The sequence below is a fragment of the Mya arenaria genome, chromosome 11 (genome assembly GCF_026914265.1).
Source record: "Mya arenaria isolate MELC-2E11 chromosome 11, ASM2691426v1".
NCBI classification, from domain to species: Eukaryota; Metazoa; Mollusca; class Bivalvia; order Myida; family Myidae; genus Mya; species Mya arenaria.
Window position 1 is genome coordinate 44,648,511 of NC_069132.1, and position 25,458 is coordinate 44,673,968.

At 34.1% G+C, this 25,458-nt stretch overlaps 1 protein-coding gene across 1 annotated transcript; it reads left to right on the forward strand.

The window, feature by feature from the left end:
* The first annotated feature begins 19,820 nt into the window (after positions 1–19,820).
* LOC128209569 (coadhesin-like) lies at positions 19,821–24,701 on the forward strand. Its single transcript, XM_052913652.1, has 7 exons — positions 19,821–19,930; positions 21,156–21,194; positions 22,212–22,328; positions 22,642–22,812; positions 23,161–23,331; positions 23,659–23,823; positions 24,189–24,701. The coding sequence occupies exons 1-7, from the start codon at positions 19,882–19,884 to the stop codon at positions 24,608–24,610; spliced, it is 1,134 nt and encodes a 377-aa protein (XP_052769612.1). The 5' UTR covers positions 19,821–19,881; the 3' UTR covers positions 24,611–24,701.
* Positions 24,702–25,458: the final 757 nt, after the last annotated feature.

Below are 25,458 nucleotides of genomic sequence, written 5' to 3' on the forward strand. Positions count from 1 at the left end.
TAGATTCATTTCGACCCTAGCGTAGGGTGTTTTGCGGAAACGAGGTTTACCGAATTTCCGCAAAACACCCTGCGCGAGGGTCGGGATGAACCTATCTTATACGAGCGGCTATGGTAGATGCTTTTTCTCCCACCTCAGTTAAACAAAATTAAGTAAAGATGTATTTTTTGCTGGAACTTTTTTTGGTTAGTGAAAATAATTGCGTATGGATATGCGATAGCACGTGGTTTTCATGGATATACGCGCAGTGATCCAGTTAATGTTAATAGTCAAATCGGTCTTTTTAAATAGTTCTAAGGAGAATGAAGCATTATATCTTGAATGGTGCCTGAAAACTGTTTTATGGTGACATTTGAAGCGAGAAATAATTAATAAGCGTTCTAAATATTACCATAAGACCAGATTTTCTTGATGCTACTGACGATAGTCTTCAACAAGGGAGGTAATTACAATTGTTAAAAGGAGTTCCATACGGGCATTTTATCGCCCGTGGACAAGATAAGAGTATCTAGCATGGTTAAATTATTGGATCTACTTATCTCAGGTGGGAGAAATATTGGTATTTCGGGATTAATACACATCACGACAACAGTGCCGCCCCTGAAAGGTCTCTGCTATGAAGCTATAGGGTTGTCTTCACCATAATAATTGATGTCAATGAACAGTTTTCAAACGTTGGGTTATTTCGTGTTTTTGGTTTAACCAGTATTTATTTCAGAAACATAATTCATAAATCATGCGCATTTGAACTGATAAATAACGAAGGTAGATAAAACATAGTTAAAATGAATATAATAAAAAAAAATCTAATAATAGTATTAATTCTGCAGAATTGAGAAAAAAACAAGATGAATTGTTTCTTTCTAAGTCTCTCTTCTGTTGTCATTTAATCAGCAATGAAAACAAAGCTGATTATTTCGTGTTTTCGAATGTATTTCCACAAATCATTTGAAAACACAATATAGACGCCTTCAGAAGAGTTTCCCTTACAAAATGGGATATTGGCCGGATGATATATACTTACAGAAATTAATGTATTATCATGTAGATACATCAATGTTTGTTTTTTTAGTTATTGCATGTCATACATTATTTCCTGAAACCTGTTTTTGAGTTTGTCATTAATCAAAAGACGACAGCATAGAGAAACGTAACAAATCGTATTCCTATCTGAAGTAGCTTGCAGACAGGATTATGTACGAAACTTTTTGAGACGTCTCTTTGAGATCCGTCATTATTCAGAAAGAAAATGATAACAGGCACACGCTGAAAATAATGAAAAACTGGCTGTGTGGTACATGAACTGTTTTCAGAGGAGAGAACAGTGCCCTAGCTGCCTCAAAATTGCAGATAAGATTGTAAAACACTCATTGAGACGGTTATATATTGTCTTAATCTAATGATGACAGACATACGATATGACAAATGTTTAAAACCAAATGAATTCTGGAGAATGAAATAAAAGACTTGCAACATACAGCTCTAAATTAACTGCATTAATGTTTCGACACACTTTCATTGAGTCAGTTTCTTAGCTTTCCTAAAGAGAAAGAATATTTCTGAAATGCCAACATGGATGAGTTTTTACTTGAATTTATTTAAATTCAATATGTCATTCATTTCAAACAAAAATTCATTTTCTAAACTTTCACTTATGAGATTGACTAATGAAGTAAAATCATACTATGTTGCTTCGATATATTTCGATATACTACACGAATTATTGTGTCTTTGCCTAAAATCAGCATCCAATCCGTTATAAGCATGAAGAAAAATGCAGCTCCAAGCTGTCTTATTGAATCTTTTATTCAGCGCTTCATAACTGTTTTGTACCATGTTGTCAAGCACAACTAGCGATATAACTAGCGTGTGGTATAAGTAAATATCTTTTTTATTTATCCGCATGCTAGTTACTGAACCACGTAGATCCGCCTATTTTCGTCTCCATATGGACGTTAATATACAGACGACAACATAGAAAATATGGTACACGTAACGGTTACGGCTCAAACAACCAAACTTATAGGAAGTATGCATGCCCGCTTTAATTCTAGGTATACGAGGTAAGTGGGTTACGTAACTGTGTTATACTATGTTGTCAATGACAACGTTCAATAATTAGCGTGCACTATAAGTGAATATCGTTGTAATCTATCCGCATGCTAGTTATTGAACGATTATGCTCCACGTAGTGTTACCGTTCCGATATTGAGCTACTGTTAAGACGAAAGCACACATAAACACCTTCAAACATGGAACAATGACAAGTATTTGCATTTTTGGACAATCACCAAATATATATGAAAACATTGAACTGTTATAATTCCTATTTGAACCGATAAAATATTGTTTGATTATTAATGTCGAACTTCAGTCAAATCAATTGCACACTAACATTTTGGATATGTCTGTGCTTTATTTGAACTTGTGAACCCTTATTTAAAGACAGTTTATGGTGGAATATAAATGCAAGTAGACGTACTGATCCCTATTGGTGACATAACTGCCACATACGACATATATTTGACTTTTATATCACTCTGTTTCAGCATGAAGCTTAAGGAACTACTAGTAGCCGGTGGCGGTGATGGTGATGGAGGTGGTGGTGATGGTGATAGTGATTGAGGTTGAGGTGATGGAGGTGATGAAGGTGGTGGTGACGTAGGTGGAGGTGGAGGTGGAGGTGGAGGTGATGTTGCTGGTGGTGGTGATGGTGATGGTGATTTAGGTGGAGGTGGTGATGGTGGTGGAGGTGATGGTGATAGTGATTGAGGTTGAGGTGATGGAGGTGGAGGTGATGAAGGTGGTGGTGACGTAGGTGGAGGTGGAGGTGGAGGTGGAGGTGATGTTGCTGGTGGTGGTGATGGTGATGGTGATTGACCTCAACACGTTTTGCCTATCAGCAAATATGGGTGTAAACATTGAATTGTTATCCGACCTATTTGGTCTGAGAATACATTGTTTAGTTATCACTGTCGTCTTCAGTCATTTGAACTTCTGAACCCTTACTTAAAGACAACTCATGTTGAAATATAAATGCTAATAGACGTACTGATTTCAATTGGTGATTGAACTGCCACATACGACATATACTTTGACTTTTATATTACTCTGTTTCAGCATGAAGCTTAAGGAACTACTATCGAGTAGCTCAATAAGTTGCCGTGGCCAATGAACCCAAGTACTGCGCCCTCATTTCAGACGTCCCTGTCTTTAATAATCATAAGGGTAGACAATTAAGTATACATTGATTAAGATAAAAATGCATCATCAAAACAAGATTACAGACAATAAAACCAAAGGAAATTTGTGATGAAAAATATTTACAACATGCAATCATATTTAAGTTTATTACGGTAACGCCGTAACAAAAAGGAATAATGAAAAACACAATATCAAGAAACTATCTGACTTCTCATAAGGAGACGTAATTATACAGCACGGGGGAATATCATGGAAAAAGTTGATTTAGTGAAATAAATTCACGCCAAGTCGGTTTACCTGGTTACACCCTTGTTGAGCCAGACCGATCTGGCAATTGTAGCCTATGCACTTACTGGTTCGACGTGAATAAAAAATGCAATGGTTGCCAAAGGAGCCGTCTTTTACATTCTTGATTCTGTTTTATGGCGTCAAGGGGCCTTATTCACTTAGAATTTTAAAGCGAATGCATTATCCTTAAAATATTTTTTTTCTAATTCATGATTGGTAATACTGATATTTGTTCACTGTTGTTGTTGGAATTTTTTTCCATTTTCGTTGATCTATGTTGACTTTTTCATGGTGCAGAACTTTGGTTTGATATTACTCGAAAAGGCAATCGACATAAAATATCTGACATTCAGTTGAAATTCAATTTACTTTTTTATGAGAGTAGTTTAAACTTAAATAGTTTATTCAAATATTTAAATAATTACAATTGATGAAAGGTCCCTTTTACAACTGTTAAATTAATGGAATGAATAGTAAGTAAATAAAGGATCCCTTCATCTTTCACGCAAAATCAACTAGGTCACTTCTTACACGTAATTCATTCATAAATGCTGTGTCACACAAATCAATTAGTAAAGCGGTAGGCAAGCATAAAGAGGCAAACCTCATATATAAGTACTCCTTGTTATATGCTTCTATTTCAGCTACTTTTGTCTTTCTTGGTACCTTAAGCTACTCAAATCTTTCTTGGTACCTTAAGCTACTCAAATCTTTCTTGGTACCTTAAGCTATTACATCTCTTTTTTGGTACCTTAAGATACTCCTCCCTTTTTTGAAACCTTAGGCTACTCCTCACCTACTCGGTACCTTAAGCTACTCCTCACCTTCTTTGTACCTTCAGCTACTCCTCTCTGTCTTTGTACCTTAAGCTACTCCTCTCTTTCGTGGTACCTTAAGCTACTCCTCACCTTCTTTGTACCTTCAGCTACTCCTCTCTTTCTTTGTATCTTAAGCTACTCCTCTCTTTCGTGGTACTTTAAGCTACTCCTCTCTTTTTTGATACCTTAAGCTACTCCTCCCTTTTTTGATACCTTAAGCTACTCCTCCCTTTTTTGTACCTTAAGCTACTCCTCTCTTTCTTGGTACCTTAAGCTATTACCTCTCTTTTTTGATACCTTAAGCTATCCCTCCCTTTTTTGTACCTTAAGCTACTCCTCTCTTTCTTGGTACCTTAAGCTACTCCTCTCTTTTTTGATACCTTAAGCTACTCCTCCCTTTATGAAACCTTAGGCTACTCCTCACCTTCTCGGTACCTTAAGCTACTCCTCACCTTCTTTGTACCTTCAGCTACTCCTCTCTTTCTTTGTACCTTTAGCTACTCCTCTCTTTCGTGGTACCTTAAGCTACTCTCTTTTTGATAACTTAAGCTACTCCTCCCTTTTTTGATACCTTAAGCTACTCCTCACCTTCTTTGTACCTTCAGCTACTCCTCTCTTTCTTTGTACCTTAAGCTACTCCTCACCTTCTTTGTACCTTTAGCTACTCCTCTCTTTCTTTGTACCTTTAGCTACTCCTCACTTTCTTTGTACCTTTAGCTACTCCTCTCTTTCTTTGTACCTCAAGCTACTATCTTTTGATACCTTAAGCTACTCCTCCCTTTTTTGATACCTTTAGCTACTCCTCTCTTTCTTTGTACCTTTAGCTACTCCTCACTTTCTTTGTACCTTTAGCTACTCCTCACTTTCTTTGTACCTTTAGCTACTCCTCTCTTTCTTTGTACCTTTAGCTACTCCTCTCTTTCTTTGTACCTTTAGATACTCCTCTCTTTCTTTGTACCTTTAGATACTCCTCTCTTTCTTTGTACCTTAAGCTACTCCTCACCTTCTTTGTACCTTAAGCTACTCCTCTCTTTCTTCGTACCTTTAGCTACTCCTCTCTTTCTTTGTACCTTTAGATACTCCTCTCTTTCTTTGTACCTTTATTAACTCCTCTCTTTCTTCGTACCTTTAGCTACTCCTCTCTTTCTTTGTACCTTTAGCTACTCCTCCCTTTTTTGATACCTTAAGCTACTCCTCACCTTCTTTGTACCTTCAGCTACTCCTCTCTTTCTTTGTACCTTTAGCTACTCCTCTCTTTCTTCGTACTTTTAGCTACTCCTCTCTTTCTTCGTACTTTTAGCTACTCCTCTCTTTCGTTGTACTTTTAGCTACTCCTCACTTTCTTCGTACTTTTAGCTACTCCTCTCTATTTTAACACCGTCTGCTACTCCTCTTTTTTGATGCATTCAGCTACTCCTCTCTTTCTTTGTACCTTCAGCTACTCCTCGGGATCGTTACATATCACGACGAAACAATGACAATTATCATTGGCCTCGGCAATGGAACAACTGGTTTATCATAACCATATGTATTGATGTCAAGCGACATTCTAAACATAGCGAAATCTCGTATTTGGAGTTAACCAGTAATTATTTCGTAAAGTAATACATAAAACTTGAGCATTGGAATTGATGATTAACGAAAGAAGAGAATATATAATGAATCAGAATATAATAAATAAACAATGATAAAAAAGTATACATTCTTCAGAATTAAAAAGACATTTTATGTCTGTTTTCTGTTGTCATATAATCAACAATGAAAACAAAGCTGTTTATTTCGTGTTTTCTAATGTATTTCAAGAAATAGATTATGCCTGAAGAAAAGTATACTTTACAAAATATGATGCATACCTGCTGAAATTAATGTATTATCGTGTAGATACATCAATGTTTCTATTTTGAGTATTTGCATGTATCACATCATTTCCTTATAACTGTTTTCGAGTTTGTCATTTGTCAAAAGACGAGAGCAAACAGAAACGTAACAAAATGGATTCCGATCTGAAGTTATCAGACAGGATTATATATGATGCTCCTGAGATGGCTTTTTGAGATCAATCTTCAGAAAGAAAATGGTGAGAGGCACACTATGAAAATAATTTAAAAATGGCTATGTGCGACACTAATTGTTACAGGGGAGAGCAATGTGTGCTAGCTGCCTCAACATTGCAGTAATGCTAGCGTAAAATACTCATTCAGATGGTTATTAGCTGTCTTGACCTAAGGCTGACAGATCAACAATAAGAAAAATGTTTAAAACCAAATGATTTTTGGAGAATGTTCAAAATGACTTGTATCATACAGCGCGTAGTTAACTGCCTGCATTAAAGTTTCGCCACATTTTCATAGATTCAGCTTCTGGGCTTTCCTGAAGAGAACGTGTATTCTGATATGTCAATATTTTCAATAGGTCTGTGCTTCATTTGAACTTCTGAACCCATAAGTGAAGACTACTCATGATGGATAATAAATGCAAATAGACGTACTGATTCCATCTGGTGATAGAACTGTCACATACGACATATATTAGACTTTTATATCACTCTGTTTCATCATGAAATATTGAACTACGACCGAGTAGCTCAATAAGTTGCCAAGGTCGATGAACCCAATTATTGCGCCCTCATTTCGTATTATACATGTACATTGGCTGAGATAACAACGCAATTTAATATGAGATAACGGACAATAAAACCAATAAAATGGAAATATGTGATAAAAAATAGTTTACAACATGCAATCATATTTACGTTTATTATGGTTAAGCCGTAACAAAAAGGAATAATGTTTCCGAACATATCCCACACTAACTCTTCACTAGTAAAAACGCAATATCAAGAAAAATTGTTGACTTCTAAGGATAAGACGTAATTATTCAGCAATTGGGATTATCATAAAAAATTTAATGAGATATATGAAATCACGCCAAGTCGGTAAACCTGTTTACAAACTTGTTGTGCTTGATCGATCCGGCATTCGTGTCCTTTGCACTAATTAGTTTAACGTGAACGAAAAAATGTCATATTGCAATAGACGCCCTCTCATTTTGTCTTCTTTCTTGATTCTGTTTTATGGCGTCAATGGGCCGTATTCACACAGTTTTTTATGATTGTATTCATCAGTTTTTCAACATCTAATCCATGATAAGTAATAGTAGATCAGTATTGGTGGTTTATTGGTGCAGAATTTCATTTGACTATTTCTATTTCTCAAGTTAAAAGAAATCAACCTCGATAAAATCTGACATTCAGTTGACATTAAGATGACATTCAGTTGACATTCAGTTGACATTTAGCTGACATTTAGTTGAACAATTGACGAACTATTTAACTTTCAATTAATTGAGTAAAAAGTTAAGGAGTCACTCTTGATTATTGACTTTGATATGAGATGAGTTTTAAATTAAATATTGAATTTTCTAATCAAACATTTAAATTAGAACAAATGGCGAAAAGTTGAAATTTCAACTTTTAAATTAATTGAGTGAAAATTAAGAAGCCCTCAATTATCAATATCTTAGAAGTTTTCTTGTATAATATGCAAAAAATCTATGAATACATTTCATCAATGTGTCAATGTTTTGGCAGTCGATGGCTCGGGACAATCATAATGACTGATTTTGCGACAGCCGTAGGCTCGATACAAACAGCATCGTTGAGCTCATGTTCCCGCGGTCACTTGTTTTGACTACGAATTACTACTAAGCAAATGTTTCGACAGTCGTTCATTCTGGTTCCGTACCACGGAGACAATTTTAATTGTCTGAATATGATTTATTTCTGACTTGTGTATTATTGTTTTATAAAGAGTGTCGTTCTGTTAAGTCAATGTCTGCTGCATGAATTTTTATCGAGTATCTCAATGTTCAATAAGATTTCGGAAGAATATAAACCCTATAACAAGTATGCTCAATTGAATGTTAAAAATGTGAACCAAAAAAGTATTTGTCATCATAAATATGATTTTACTAAATATTTGCATCCTGTTTCAAGATATAGAGGATATTTGTTTATTTCAGTGTAAGATCGTATTTTATTTCACGATTGTCATTGAAAAACATATTTTCACGAGTGGCGAAGCCACGAGTGAAAATGTAGTTTTTTTTATGATCACGAGTGAAATTAAATACGATCTTACACTGAAATAAACAAATTTTCTGTTTCTTTTATGCTTATTTTCGGAGTTTTATTTGTTTGTTTTTTATTTATTTCTGAATTACCCCCTTTTTTGAAAAGGGTGGGCTTTACGCCGCTACCCGTGGGGCGCGGCCCTCATGCATAATTATAGCTGTCAACTTTTCTACTTTCGGTTTGCTGAGAAATTATTCTCTGCTATTCATTCTTATAGCTTAATATTTGCTCGTTTTTTATTGCAAAGTTTTTTGTTTTTTTTTGTTTTTTTTTTTTCAATTTTATTTTCTCAAATATACATGTACATCATACATATATTCATAAAGTATACAAAAGTCGTGTTCCAAATTCAATCATGAAGAAAATATTGTGTTTTTTTCTGTTTTTTGGGTGTTAGTTAAGAAAGTAAGAAATGTTAGATAGAAGAAAGCAAGAAAGCAATGTGGATGAAATTTACATTCTTACATTGGTGTAAACTTGTGGTATTCAAGAATTAAGCTTGTTAAGTACTAGGATCCATCTACCAAGAAAAGCATGCAATTTATTTTTGGCCATAGCTATTATCTTTTCAGATTGCAGTCTCTTTGAAAAATATGGAACAAAAGCCTCGAAGATAGGCGTACTTCCTTCACACTTTGATTTAAAGATAAAGTATTTTGCAAGAAGTATAACGAAGTTAATTGCATATTCATAATTTCCATTTAAAGACTTAAAGTTACAGAAAGTGACCTCACTGTAGTTTATTGTCGAAATATCAACCTCAAATATGCTTATAAGAAAGCGTGTTATTTTGTTCCAGAATATTTGGGTGGAATGGCATTCCCAAAACATATGTTTATTCGAATCTATATACATTGAGCAAAAATCACATAGACTGCAAGAACTAATATTGTATCGATAAAGTTTACTATTATCAGGCAGTATTCTAAGAAGAAATTTGTACTGAAATGCTCTTAATTTGGTATCAATGCAAAGTTTGAATGATAGGGTATAAATATTTTTCCAATTTAGATCATTTACGCTTAGTTCTGCCTCCCATATTCCTTCTTTCGCATTTTGCACTGGTTTTTGGTTTAAAATAAGTTTCTGGTATACCAGCTTGCATATTTTAGTATTTTCAGTCACCTTATTTAAAAAAAAACGTAGGTACATTATAATTCATTTCCTCTAATTTTACTTTTGATTTCCAATTTTGAGGAATACACTTCAAAAGCGTGTAATATTTCATGTAATCATGTTGGTTAATATCGTATAGTCTGTGTAGATCCTCAAAATTGTAAAACTGTTTTTGTTGAAAGTTATACAGATGCCCAATGTATAGTACACCTTTGCTGTACCAGTTCTTATAGAAAAATGTGTCATCGTTTTGTTGTCTAATGTAACTATTGTTCCAAATAATTTCTTTTGCTATAATGTTTACTTCTTTTCTAAATGTTACACTTGCCCATGATTTAATTATATCACGAAGAAATTTCGATTTTATTTCAAGCCTATCAATTTTATTCGGGTCTAGATTACATTTGAAAATAAAATCTTTTCCAAATCTAACCATCATATTTTCAAATATTTTAACCCATTTTGAATCTTTTTGAAACAGCATTCGTTTAACCCAGCTTGATTTTATTGCACATTCGAATTTTAATATGTCTAGCATTTTTAAACCTCCATTTTCATAACTTTGTATAATCTGATTTCTTGAAACTTTATCAGGTTTATTGTCCCATAAATATTTAAACATTTTTTGTTTAATATCATTTAAAAATGTGTGTGAGGGTGATTCAAGTACTGTTAATGGGTACAATAACTTTGGAATTGCAAACGTTTTCAGAACTGTTATTTTTCCTAAAAGCGAAAGATTCCATTTTTTCCATTTTTCTAAACAGGCTTCGAATTTTAGCATTTTATCTTTGAAATTCAAATCATTTATGACTTTTGAATTGTTACTGAATATAATTCCTAGTGCCTGCGCTGTGTTCATGTTACATTCGAAATTGCTGTCGCAGAATCTTGTTTTGTTATCTTTCAGTGATCCTAGCCTTAAAATTGAGCACTTTGATTTGTTTAGAGTTAATCCTGATATACTTCCATAATTTTCTAAAGTTTTAATAAGAGTGTCGAAGGATTTTTTTGATCCATCTAAAATGAAACTAGCATCGTCCGCAAATAGGGTTTGTTTTAGGTCAATATTGTTTACTTTTATACCTTTGATATTCTCATTTTTACTGATTTCAATAGACAATAGTTCGATGCAACAAATGAATAAATACGGGGAAAGAGGGCATCCTTGTCTCACACCTTTACGTATATTAAAGAACTCGGATAAAAAACCGTTATTCGTAACACAACCTTTGGCATCTGAATAAAATAGTTGAACCCATTTTATTATATTGAACTTTTTAAGGCATTTTGTTAGGAAATTGTGATCGAGGCTATCAAAGGCTTTATTAAAATCAGAAAAGAATATCAAACCTTCATTATCATTTTCATTTGTAAAATCAATTACCTCTTGAAGAATTCTGACATTTTCCCCAATATATCTCCCCTTGATAAAACCTGTCTGATCACAACTTATAATCTTCTGTAAGAATGGTTTTACTCTATTGGCAATTGACTTTGAAGCTATTTTATAATCTATATTAAGAAGCGAAATTGGTCTCCAATTGTTTATTTGAGTTATATCTTTATCTTTTTTCGGAAGAAGGGTGATAATACTTTGTTTTTGCAATTCTGTCAAACTTCCAATTTCTAATGAATAATTTAAAGACTTAACTAAGTATTTTTTTATTTCGTTCCAGAAAGTTTTATAAAATTCCGCTGTCAGACCATCCGACCCGGGACTTTTGTTATTTTTCATTGCGTTTAAAGCGTTAAAACATTCATATTCAGTAAGATCTGCCTGCCTATGATCTTCATTTGAAAGACAGTTATTCTCATTTTGAAAGAAGGGGGTATTTTCTGGATATTCTATATAGTCATCCTTCTTATAAAGCGATTCATAAAATGATTTTGCATGAGCTAGAACTAGATTATTATCTGATACAAGATTGCCATTAATGTTTAGCTGGTTGAATGTTTTTTGTAGTGATCGTTTTTTCTCTAAATTTGCAAAATATTTAGTATTTTTTTCAAACCCTTCGATCCATTCGGCTTTTGATCTAATTAATATCCCTTTTATCTTTTCTTCGTTAAGTTTGTTTAAGTTTTCTTTTTCTTTGTTTAATTTATCTAGATTTTCATTTGTTTGTGAACTATGAAGGTCGGTTTCTATATTTCGTATATTCTGCAATATTTTGTTTTCTTCTTTTAAATCATTATTTCTTTTAAAGACTGAATATTTTATAGAATCGTCCCTGATTCTTCCTTTAATAACCTCCCAGAGTGTATTAGGGTTCGAATTTCTGTTACATTCTACAATTTCAATAATTGATTGCCGAATTTTACTTATATAAATTTCATCTGTTAATAATGAATTGTTGATTTTGAAATAGCCTGGTCCGCGGTTATCTTGAACTTCATTTAAGGCTAATGTTACAATTGAATGATCTGATTTAAAACCAGGTTTTATTTCGCAAGTTGAAGTGATGTTTGTTAGCTCTGATGATGACAAGAAATAGTCTAATCTACAGAATATTGGTGGCTTTGTATTTGAATGCCATGTAAACATTTTCTTGTAGGGGTTTAAGACACGCCAAATATCTTCTAAATCGTAAGCGTTCATTATTTGTTTTAATTTATTTGAACATTTGATATGTGTGTTCTGACAACCATTTAGTTTATCATATTTAAAGTCGAGAATTGTATTAAAATCACCACCTATTAGTACTGTTTTATCCGAATTTTCTTCCAGCAGTTTTTCTATATGATGCAAAAAATCTGTATCGTCAGTATTTGGCGCATATATATTTATTATAACGATATCTAGGCTGCATATCTTCAGTGATAACATTTGTAAACGACCTGTTATTATTTCTTTATAATCTATGTAACTATGGGACAAATTAGAATTTAAAAAAATACCAACCCCTTTGCTATTTGTGCTATCTCCACTTAAGAAAAGTTCACCGTTCCACATTTCCCCCCATTTGTATTTATTGTCGGCATTGGAGTAATGTCTTTCTTGTAACAAGCATATTGAATATTTTTGAGATATTAACCAATTTAGGACATCATTACGTTTTGTTCTAGCTGCTAGCCCCTTAACATTAAATGTGCATATTTTTATAATCATTACAGTACTAAATAGTTCGTGTAAAAAACAAAACACATCCACATTGTGCTATAAAGAGTAGTGGGAAGAAGAGTGAAAGAGAGTAGTATGCATAACATATGATACGACATATAACATGTTTGAAGTGTGGATAAATGGATCTTGTTGAGGTAGTTGGTTTTGTAAGTTTTTAGACAAATTTGCTATTGAGTATACACGATTTGTATTTCAAAAGCAGTCGGCCTAAGTTTAAAACAAAATAAAAGCAGAAAAACAACAGAGAACAATGCAGAGCTGTCATGCAATTGTATAATCTAAGAGTGTGTAGTCAGTTTCATTTTAGTATATAATACTTTAGGGATAAAGCTATTTAGTACATTGAAACAACAACTTGACTTGAGGTAAAACAAACTAGTGAAAAGGCTAGTTAGTCTAGGTTAAGAAAGATATACTAATAACTAAAAGCGTAAATGATTTTGGAATGACATTGTATTATTTGTTTTTGTTCAATAAGTTGACATATTCTTTCCAACATGAAGCAAGAAGGAAAAGATAACTGAAAACCCTAACATCGTGCTGATATCAAAAGATAAATACAACGTAGTAGAACGATGTATCCATTAACATTAACAATACTTTCAGTATATGAGAACTACTTATATTACAAATCCATCTAGAATTTACAAACGTGTATTATGACTAAGATACAATATAATAATACACTGGGTAAGCCTATATCACATGACAAACTAAATGATATGTTTGTAAAACAAATTAACATGAACCATGCACAAATGATTTTGTTTTGAAATTAAAAATAATTATTTTATAACTCTTTATCTAGACTGTTTTAAAAGTGCAGTTACACCATGCACAAATGATTTTGTTTTGTCATTATAAATGTTATATTGTATAACTTTATCTGAAACTTTATCTTTTTATTTTAAACTGTTTTAAATGCGCAATTCCACCCAGTGTAATAATGCGCTTATCTAATCCATATATACCCTTGCTTGACCGAAATTGCTATTTGAAAGCCTGAAAGTGTCAAGCATAAAAGGACATGGATAGTGTGTGTAAAAATGAAAAATACTTTTACAAATAATTTTTTATAATTCACTGTTATCCTTTTATAATAAAAGGAAAAACCATTGGAAGTAAAAAAAACAGTATATGTATATTTACTATAAGTATTAAGGGGTGGATTGCTCAAAGGCAGTAAATAAACATTGGTTTTTCAAAAGTAACAAAGAAAGAACACTATTTGTAATCCTAAAAAAAAAAAACTTTCAGCCGATGATAATGCATGTACTTTTTCATTGACAGTAAACAAACACTCAGTAACAGAGACCAGGATTTTGTTCATCATTACAAATCCCTTAGCATTTTAAGTATCAAAGTGTCAATGTATAAAATACAATCACTATTGCTACAGTTTAAAGCATACAAAGGGATTAAATATTTACTGTATCAGGTTATTTCGTTACTATACAGGTGAAGGTGTAATCTATACTTGTAATAAAAAGTTCCGCCGGTGAAGAAACATACTGGGGTTAACATTGTTCTTATTTATGAGAAGGCCAAGGTAAATCGATCCAATGGTCATAGTCTTCATACTTGACAAGATGAACTTGGTCATTTGAGTTTTTGTAGAAAATCTTTCCTCTACTGAACCATGCTTCACTCACTTCGTCAATCATTTTCTTTTTAACACACATTAGCACGTGCAAGTTCAGCTGTGTCAAGTCATCGTTTACAAAGACCCCAGTGCCCCGAAGATTTCTACGGTTTCGCATAATACACATTTTATTGAATCTTGAAACTAGTTTGACAATCACATCCCTGTTTTGTGACTTCTTGTTTGGCAGTCTATGTGCCATGTCTACATCACTTGCCTTGAGCTCAATAATGTCTTTATCCTGTAAATATTGTTGTACTTTTGTAAGTGTTTCTTCTGCTGTCTTCCTAGGATTCGTGTCTGGTAAACCTCTGATTATTATATTGTTTATTCTACTATATTGTTCACTTTCATTTTCAAATTTTCTGTGTTTCTCACGTTCGAAATCTAACTGATTATTCACTCTGAATGTTTCTTCTTTATTCTTTTCTAGCTGTTCTTCAAGCGCCGTAACTTTTTGTGCAAGCTTTTCACTACTTTCTTCCTTTTCAAACAATTTCCCTTCAAGAATCTCAATTCTGTTGGTAACAGACTTCAAAAGATCTTCCTTCATTTCAGTCATAAGATCCTTAATGCTGCTTCTTATTGTCCCATCACCCTTTAGTACAGCCTTTTCAATTTTGCTTTCTAATCGTTCTAATTTAGTGTTTATTTGCTTCCACTGTTTCATTATTTCTTTTATATCAGCCATGTCAGAATCCTCATTTATCTCAGCTTTTTTGGATTTCTTCTTTTTTTGTTTTTCCTTCGTTGTTCCCTCTGCTTCAAATCCTTTTGTTCTACTTGTATCTAGTTCGCTCACGCTTGAGGTTTCACTGCGTTTGCGCTTTAAATCAAGGTCAACATCTGCATTTATTAATGTTTGTGTCGCCATATTTTTTTCTCACAGTATACTTTTCAAAATTTTCAGCGCTCAGTTTTTTCAATGTTAAAGTTTCGCATTTTAACAAAGTGACAAGTCATGATATATTTTATTTACCTATTTGATCATCCAATTCATTGATTTGCACTAAAATCCATTTTCACCACACTGCTGGATACTACATATTGTTACATTTTTATCAAAGCATATTTTGTTTACATCTTACCATAAGGTTACATACCACCGAAGCAAAGTTTTATGAACAGTAAACAATCAAGTATTATTAGTGCAAATATGTTCCAAAATATAATGAAAACACTTTTCATTTTAAGATGGGCATGACTACATAATCAAATTACTACGCCGCGATTTTAAGAATGAAAATTTGGAAGGTCAAATGTGTTAGCAAAACAAATGTGGATACTCATTGGATTTTAACCATTCTTCTTAGTTTAAGACTGCATGTACGCGTGTTTTTATAGTAAGTTAATATTCGGTCATCTTACTGTCAGAGACCAGTCTGTTTCGCTTTAAAATGTTTGTTTTCCAGATAAAGAGTAAATGCCACGCTAGTTTGTTGACACATTTTGAGGTGTGGGTGGGGTAAAAAATATCGGATCTATCTGTAAATTGTTGTGTGAATTCTCCAGGAAGCTCAATTTACGTACTACAACGGTTAACAGTTCAAAATACATTTGAACGATGATATAAAAATTTATTTATGTTCGAACAGTTGTTTTTGTCTGTAATTTGTTTGGTATGAAAGCAAATATTCGAACATTCAGCTTCAAAGATCAGTAAAATGTTTGATAAATGGGATAACCGGTAATAAGGGGTTAGTTGTTCATTTCCAATTATATATTTATTTCAATCTATAAAATATTTCTTTATTTTTTTAACATTTTTTGACATAATTTACTTAAGTCCAGTGTTCTGTTTTGATCAAGGCAAGTACTGTACATGTAACAACAAAGGAATCGAAAAGTAGTTCTGAAAGTTGATATTTTCACTCCTTATTTTGCAGTGAAAATATCAATTTGATATTTTCACTGTTGTTATTTCACTGTTAAAACCCCATATTTCATCGTAAAGCATGAAAGAAATCATTTTAAATACAAAAATAATGACGATTGACACATGGTCAAAATTATTTAAAACCCACACGTTTTTCGGCAAACGTAAAAATAATGTACCTTAATGAACGATTAATTGTATATGCAAGTCCATATGCATGCGGCAGCAAGCATGTAAAGCAACAGGCCAGCAATGCATGAATTCGAAACAGCTGTTTCTGTTTACATCTCTGATCGGTCGGATAATATATTTCTTATAATCGATGCCAAACTGAATTACTCCATCCAACATCAAGATTTAGGATGTGTTTATTACTCCCAGTTGGTTTGTTGAACTTCTGAACCTGACAGTTTATGGTGGAATAGAACAACCTGACGACAGTTTGTTGTCGGCTGATCACAGACGCTTAGCACATTAATACATAAAATCAGGGTTTTTTCGCAAATAGCTTTAGTTGAGGAACCTTTTCCTTCGTATTGTAAATACACCAATCAGATTAGTTTCTCCATAAGTTGCTGAAGCTGTTAGATGCCACCGCCAATGAGCTGTATTACTGCGCGCCTCATTTTTTAGTTTACAAACCTAATATTCAGAGGAGTAGTTCTATAAGTTGCCCTGGTCGAAGAAGGCTATGATTTTATAAATACGACGATATGTATACGTGGGAAATCAAATGCAACACAATATGATAACACTGAGAATAATAGAAAACGAAATTTAATTGAAGGATATTATTTAACAACATTCAATAATTGCAAAGTTTATTATGTTAACTCTGTCGCGTTATATTCTAAGGGATATCCCGCACACATACTTCTCTAGCAAACACGTATAATTATAAAAAAAATCATTCTTAATAATGAGCTGTTGTTATACATATCGGGGATTATGATTATTTGACGTACTGCAATAAAATCAGGTCAAATTGGTGTAGCCTTAAAGCAGTAAACTAGCTATTTAACCCAAATGTATCAGAAGAAAACAGCTAGACACCATATCCTGAAGTTAATTGTAACGTTCTTCCATGTCGTTTCTTTATTTTGATAATAAGACGACGTAAGTACATTCTTGAGTCTGTCTGTTGGCATCATGGAATATGTGCATTGTCAGCAATGGTATTGCAACCCCAGGAACGTTCCTTGCACCGTTTTTTGCCGGGAACTATCACGTATGCATCACTAATTTATGTAAAATGACGCAGAAGGACCAGTACAAGCACAGGCTGCGACGTAAGGTACATATATAGATTCGTTTGAATAGATGACAATAATACAATGGAAACTACAGGGGGAAACAGTGTGGTCAAACATTAAAACAAATATCCTGTCTAAGGACACTATGTTATTGTTTAACATACTTGAAATGAGACACATCGCACAACAACAAAGGTGTACTACAGCAGGGAATTGTTCAAAAACCGGTTAAGTTTTTGGTGATACTGTTATATAAACTTATGATATAACTTCTTATCCATCATAGCGTTTAGTGCATTTTAATGAGTCTCAACTAGCCAAAAGATAGCCTGTGGACAAGTTAACAAAGTTTTATACAAATGGCTGCAGAATGGTCAACATATCTGTATTAATACATGTTGGGGTTACTGCTTTTAAAAGAATTTAGTAAATACGAAATGCAATAGTTTTAAAAGAAAGGTTATAAATGTACTTATCAACAAATAGGGATGATTTAAAATAATGAAGACCTTTTCAATAAAATTCACAATTTAATAGCTGTATAGTAATATGCATCATTTAAATCTCATATTCAGAGTATTTCTATACAAAATTGACTATTAATTTTCGGATAAAATCATAAACATACACGTAATGGTATCAACATGGTAACGCTTACACGGTGCAATCTTTTTTCATGTAAATCTGATTGGAAATATAATTTTATTAAAAACACAATTAAAAAATTGAAAATGAAACCTTGATCAGTTTCGAAATTTACTGGTAAAACTTATGATCATTTTGATGATTGAACTTTAAAGCAGTACTTGGGACTCAATTGGGACGGAGTTTTACCTACCGGTGTGATGCACTGGTACAAGGGAGACAGCTCTCCTGGATTTTACAAGTTTTTGGTATACCGAATTACCCAGTACTTCCCTCTCACACCGACTTTACTGGTTCCAATATTTAGAGAGAGGGGGGAGAGGGGGAGACGGTGAGAGAGAGAGAGAGAGAGAGAGAGAGAGAGAGAGAGAGAGTGAGTGAGTGAGAGAGAGAGAGAGAGAGAGAGAGAGAGAGAGAGAGAGAGAGTCGGAGAGAGAAAGAGAGAGAAAGAGAGAGAGAGGGGGGGAGACGGAGAGAGAGAGAGAGAGAGAGAGAGAGAGAGAGAGGATGACGTGGAGGAGTACTGGAAAGAGAGGGGGCGTGGAGGGTAAGTGGGAGAGAGAGAGACAGAGAAAAGATAAGTAGATCCAATAATTTAACCATGCTAGAAATTCTTATCTTGCCCACGGGCGAAGATAAAATGCCCGTATGGCCCGTATGGAACTACTTTTTAATGGTCATAACATTGTAATTACCTCCCTTGTTGAAGACTGTCGTCTGTAGCATCATGGAAATCTTGTCTTATGGCAATATTAAGAACACTTATTTCTCGCTTCAATTGTCACCATAAAATAGTTTGCACGCACCTTTTAAGAAATAATGCTTCACTCTTCTTAGAACTATTTAAAGAACGATCTGACTATTAACTTAATCTGAATCACTGCGCGCATATCCATGACAACCACGATTTATCACATATCCATACGCAATTATTTTCACTAAGCACAAAAGAGCTGCTGCAAAAAATACATTTTTACTTAATTTTGTTTAACTGAGGTGGGAGAAAAAGCATCTACCATAGCTGCTCGTGTAAGATAGGTTCATCCCGACCCTCGCGCACGGTGTTTTGCGGTCAACTTCGTTCCCGCTAAACACCCTACGCTCGGGTCGGAATGAACCTATCTCACACTCTCGGCCATGGAAGATACTTATAATGAAAAGAAACACGTTTCAGGAAGAGTACTTTCGCAAAACACGCAGTGAAAAAGTAACCTCCACATCTGGGAATCGAACCCAGATCGCTGGATTATCTTTCCAAAGCCGACAAATGGAAATAAACCTCACTTATCTATGTTTCTCGATGAAAACAGATCAAAAAATGGCAACATTACAAGACTGTCAAGCAGATTGGACTGCTAGAGATGTCTCAATAAATACGTTGACAGTTTTATTGGTGAACTCAAAATGTACCTGTCAATCAAATTCCTAATGTCCTAAGAAGTGTGTAAGCGGCCGAAGGCATGTTAAAATATGTAAATCAAAATATGTTTATCAAAAGATAAATAAATATCACGATCGAAACATAGGTTTGATGACTCTGGGTCATAAAATACGGCAGAAAAGTATTGTATGCCTAGTAACACAAACATGACGAAAAATATAAAAATAACGTTCAAATATAGATTTGACTTTGAGTACTTGCAACGGGGACAATCATTTAAAAAAGGATGTACTCTTGTTCACGGAAACATATAAATTATGTGCTATATTTCGAAAGCATTTTTATGTGTATTTGAACTATATGTGTTATTTGTTACTTGAAATCTAAAGCTTTTTGACAATGATTTTGTTTATTGCAACGTATCTAGTGGTTTTGGAATTGGCCTCAGGTAAACAGTTGTTTGTTCGAAACTTTAATACGAAAGAAACATGTATTTGTCAATATGGACTGCACGCTTTCAGGGTTGTTTTCTAAAAAAGGAAATATGTTCGCTACTAAGTATTGTTTTATGCCCACGTGAGCTGTTTGTGTAGCACAACGGAGAGCATATGTTGGAAACATAACAAAAATGTAAATCATATGCAATGTATTGATGGCAGCAAAATGGCGATATGACGTTAACCGTTGTTAATGTCGTCGTACTCGCATGGCGACTTGTTGTTTTTATTCTGTTTTATTCACAGACTTTTGTTATAGTGCCCGCAGGAAAACGAAGACAACAGAACGTTAAATGTTGTCATTTCTTTTTGGCTTTTGCGACATTACGAAACAAGGACACCTCGAGGCGAAAGTCAACGCTCGTCTGTTTTTCTTGTGTATGGGGGGAGGTAATCGAACACGGGGTATAACTCGACAGTTGGTAAAGCAAAAGTGACCTTGCTAGACGTAGTGCATTGTTTCTGGCAACATGTGTTATGTCAGTTCAAAAAAATACGATAAATGCACTTTTCAATCATTTTAGGGGTTACAAAATGTCAAACAGGTTCAAGAGAAGTCATTCTGGTAAATGAAAAAAAAAATGATTTTACATAACTAAAACATGATTGGTCTTTAAGTGTGCCCAGGTACCTTCGTGAAAATATGGGAATAATATATGTGATAAAAGTCCTTACACGATATTTTTATTGAAACGCAGTGTAAGACAACACACGAGGATACGCCTGGAAATTACGAACTGAAGACTAACAAACGTTACTGAATCGGGGCCCAGATTTCGTGCATGTTTGTTTCTTTAAATTCAATACGTTTTATTTATATATATGACGTCGTCAGTGAAAATGAGACTTGTTAAGGAAAGGGCGACTCTTTCTATGTTGTGATCAATCGCGCCAATTTAACAGGCAATAAATATATCTTTTTGAAATAGTTTTGTAAACAAGCTAATGTAAGGTTTTTCATTATTTTAAAACTGAATTCAAATTGTATCCCCTCGTTGAATTTAGGAGATTGGCAATTACGTGCTTAACCTCCAATGATTATATTCGGAGCCCATCTATTTACTTGAGAAGTATTGTACAAATATAGGATAACTGTTTGAATATTTGATTGAACTCGGTTATTAATAGAGGCTTTATACCGACTATGCAAAACAGCTGTGTGATTTATTCTTTAAGGGTTCCTGTTAGATAACCATGGAACAATAGCCATCCCAAGTAAGTATATATATTTCTTCAGGCATTTTACAGCATTCGAATCGTGATGGGTTGGACAACATTGACTCTGACAACATTGATAGGGGTTGGGTTGGTTCAGTTCACAGTGAGTAGAAAGTAACTTGAAGGCAATTCAAGTTTTTTCACTACAGAGTCGATTAGCGGGTTTACTTTATACATTTGTGTGTATTGCAAAACCAGATATTAAAAGTTTAAATTGTGCAAGCCATATCATTATTAGCTAAATTCGAGGTAGGTTTTCCATATGGGGTCCGGAAAGTAATGATGGAGCATGTCAATCTATATCTGAGAGTATTGTCCATACTTTTAACCAACCAACTCCCTCTCCTCCACCGGTTCTACGCCTGTACATTTTATTTAAGTGCAATTTAATTGTGTTGCTGTAATTCATGTTTGAACAAATACATTTATGTTTAACTTACACATTTCATATGGATTTTGAAGCTATTTGTGTTTTTTACAGAGTTACATTAAGTTTATTTTGATCAAGCTTAAGACCACTGCTACCATCTGAAGGCTGGTTTTGTCTATATCGTGTACAGAAATATGTATTTGGGTGTAAATAACGGCATGAAAATAGTACATTAATTACTGAAAATAATGGTTTGCCAATCTCCGAGATGTGGAGAATATTAGAAATACCTTCTTAAGTTCGTGTGCTTTCAAAAAATAGAGGAAAAGCCTTATTTTTAAATTTGCCGAAGTGTTTATAACAATTTCTCCTATGACCTTTGGTAAAATATAAACTTATTTTCATCGCTGCTGTTTTTTTTTGTTTTTTTTCACCTATACTCCCAATATCATCTATAAATCCAGTATCCAATATATATTTCGATTATCGCTTGATCCATGAAGTGTTTTTGAGGCATGTGAAACTTAAATTGTTCGACTTAAACTATGCGTAGTACGAGGAATGTTCATTTTTAACGTCACTCGTAATAGAAACTAGGGAAAATATTTTACAAGCTTCTGTTTAAGTTTAATATATTATTCCAGATGTCTGTCTGGACGCTCAACCAAACTGTGATGTCCTAAACCAAACTTACAATGTGTGTCATGACATACACAATGGGGAACATTTATGTAGACGTTTTTGCGGATTATGTAACGTTGGTAAGTGCGTCATCATTTGGTATTGTAGGCGATTCAGTACTTGGAAATGACATTTTATCCCATTTTACCCCCTCTTTTCTCTTTGTCAAAGCTGTAAAATAGTACCTTTTTGAAATTACATAAGCAGCACATTGGTCAAAATTAGACGCTCAAGTAAAATCAAAATCAAATCTAAATCCAACATGATATATCGTCCTTTCGTGTCTTTTTCATGTATTTTTTAATAGAAATAAAGGATTTTTTTACGTTTAATCATATATATGAATTAAGTAAATAGTGTTGATTTCACGAAGCTCACTGACTTTGCTTTCAGTTGATGGTGGATGGGGCTTTTGGGGTTCTTGGAGCACGTGTGACGTGACTTGTGGTAACGGAACGCGCACGCGCAGTAGACAGTGTGAAAGCCCCGCCCCACAAAATGGCGGCGACGACTGTTCAGGGAAGAACACTGAACAAATTACATGCATATTGAACCCTTGTCCTGGTATGGTGTAGATAAAAAATCTTTGTTAATCAAATTGTAAATGCAGCGAAAAGTGTACGGTGTTTTTTTTGTATTATTTATACCTATAAATACCTGTCCTAGTATTAGTTTAAACAATGTACATTACTGAGAGCAGAAAAAAAAATGTCACGGTCCATAAAATGTCATAATCTTAAACCCAGTAACAAAAACGAATACAGTTTTCTATTTATGCATTACTTAGTCAAATTAAGCATGTACGAAAAAATACTGTTTTATTTTGTTTATAGTGACAGTGAAGTTAAAAAAAATAAATGTCTTTAATTTCATAACATAACTAGAGAAGATATTCCTTCTATAAATATTCAGTGCATGGTGGTTGGAGCGGTTGGAGTGAATGGGGTTTATGCAGCGTCACGTGTGGTGTTGGTCTGAGTAGAAGGGACCGTTACTGCGACAGTCCGTACCCCTCCAGGGACGGTAACCACTGCTTTGGAGACGGACTCAACTACAATATCTGCACAGGACCCTCTTGTTCAGGTTATAGCTTTAAATGTGTTGAAGGATAATGCTTGAAGATAATTAACCCCTACATAATTAAATGTCGTTTTAAGTCATAAAAATAAAGTGGCTGATTCCTGTCTTTTTGTGATTTCTGTGAAATGGCCAGAATGCGATAACCCTCCCCATTGCGGGGAGGAATTAGCCTGAGCGAAAATTCGCGAATTATCAAGGCTATACTGTCAGCAAGCAATGACTTAACTGATAGCAACATTATATGGGGTCCCCAGGCATCAAAATTGAATATTTCTTAATAGACAGTTTTCTTGTTCTGTTTTTGTTGTGCATAAACAATACTTTTTGCAGCTTGGAGTACCTGGAATTCTTGGAGCTCCTGTTCCAACACATGTGGACATGGTCTCATGCAGCGTAGTCGAAACTGCACCGGGGTCACTGGAGCGTCGCCAAACATGTGTTTAGGAGAGCCAATCAAGTACAAAGCATGTAAAACGTCCTGCTCTGAACATTACCGTAAGTGTACTACTATTGTATTTTACATGTAATATATTTTTAACCACGCGTATTGTCCGATAAAAGTTATTTTGGTGCTGTTACGACCATTTAAACGTATTAGCTTTTGTAATAAACTGCACTAACTTGATTCACTTCTTCTTTTTCTTCTCGATTTTTAGAAGGGTAAACACACAAAATCACAAAACGCGGTGTTGAGAAAACAATTTTAGCCGCATTTCGTTCTGCATTCACACCGGCGATATTTTTAAACCTTTTGTTGACATTTATGTGTGCGTCACCTTTTATAACATTATGAATTATACAAGTGTACATATTATCTTAATATTCTTTCGCAGCCAAACCGATATTTTCTTCGTTTCCAGATGCAAGAACTTCTGCCTTTGCTGCAAATAGCCTTGCACAGACCAGTTCCGACTCACTGGTATTCCAGTCCACGTTTTTCAACGAGGGATCAGATTATAACACATCCACTGGTGTTTTTACTTGCCGAATACCGGGCATCTATTTCTTTGCCATAACTTTGACAAAAAGCAGAGAAAGTGGAGTGGACTTTGTGAGGTCTTTTATTCAATTTACGAATGGCAATTTACTCATGCACGTTGATCCCTACGATGATCTGAAAACTGACTATGGGGAATACATTATGTCGTCATCAACGACTCTTAAACTTAATCAAACTGACACAGTTCGAATACGCGGTGGATCAGCAGCAAACCATTTCAATGCTGATACAGCATCTTTCACCGGATTTCTTGTTAGAGCTGATGATGACTTACTTCGTTGAATTGTAAATGATATTTCATCTGGCAGATATATGTCATATTTCAAAAAACCATAATACACACAATGAACTGTAGGAAAAAGAACTTTGAATTTTAAATTACACATGTATAACGTGATGAAATATTTATAACCCAAACAAAGAGAACTAATTTACTCACGATATTATAAACGTCCTTGTTGACGTGATGATGTTGGCCTAAATTGCATATAAACACCTTAGTACAACTTTGTGTTCATCGTAACAATTGTATTAGCTTATGCATGGGAAAAATTGCTCTGAGTACCGCCTAATAAGGACACACCCTTTCATTCATGGTGTTATTTGCCGTTTGCTGGCTAGAAATTTGGTCGCTGTAAAACTGAAATAAGCTCTGGACCCGGGCGTATTCTTTCACTATTCCCCCGGTCTTATTAGGTCGGCGTACCGTTATCGAATCCATTGCTCCATCCATTTCTGTTTCTGAGTAATAACTTGCGAAAGCGAAGGCCCATGTCGTCATATAAAAATCTACATATAGGCCAAACTACTATACGCCCAACGAGGCATTTCTCGAATATTTGTCACGTTCCTGAGACAGCGTTTGTCCTTTATTTATTTACTCAGTGAAAATGTCACACTCAATATTCTAAAAACACATCAATATCTTTGTAAACAGTGTCATTTTAACGGGAAAATATCTAAAGTAAAATCTTAATATATAGCAAAATGTGTATTATTTACCTTTGATTTATATATTTGTTTTTTTTTAAATATCATTTAAAGAAAAATAGATCGGTGAACGTAATAAAATAGTAACCTCATTATGCAGCTAATCGCATTTTGCAGTTCTATATCTGTATGACAGTAGG

Excerpts from the sequence above, each read along its gene's own strand:
- LOC128209569 (XM_052913652.1), top strand. The coding sequence starts at position 19,882 with ATGATTTTGTTTATTGCAACGTATCTAGTGGTTTTGGAATTGGCCTCA. Across the intron at positions 19,931-21,155 it reads GGTTTTGGAATTGGCCTCAG|GGTTCCTGTTAGATAACCAT; the intron begins GTAAACAGTTGT and ends TTATTCTTTAAG. Across the intron at positions 22,329-22,641 it reads TTGCGGATTATGTAACGTTG|TTGATGGTGGATGGGGCTTT; the intron begins GTAAGTGCGTCA and ends CTTTGCTTTCAG.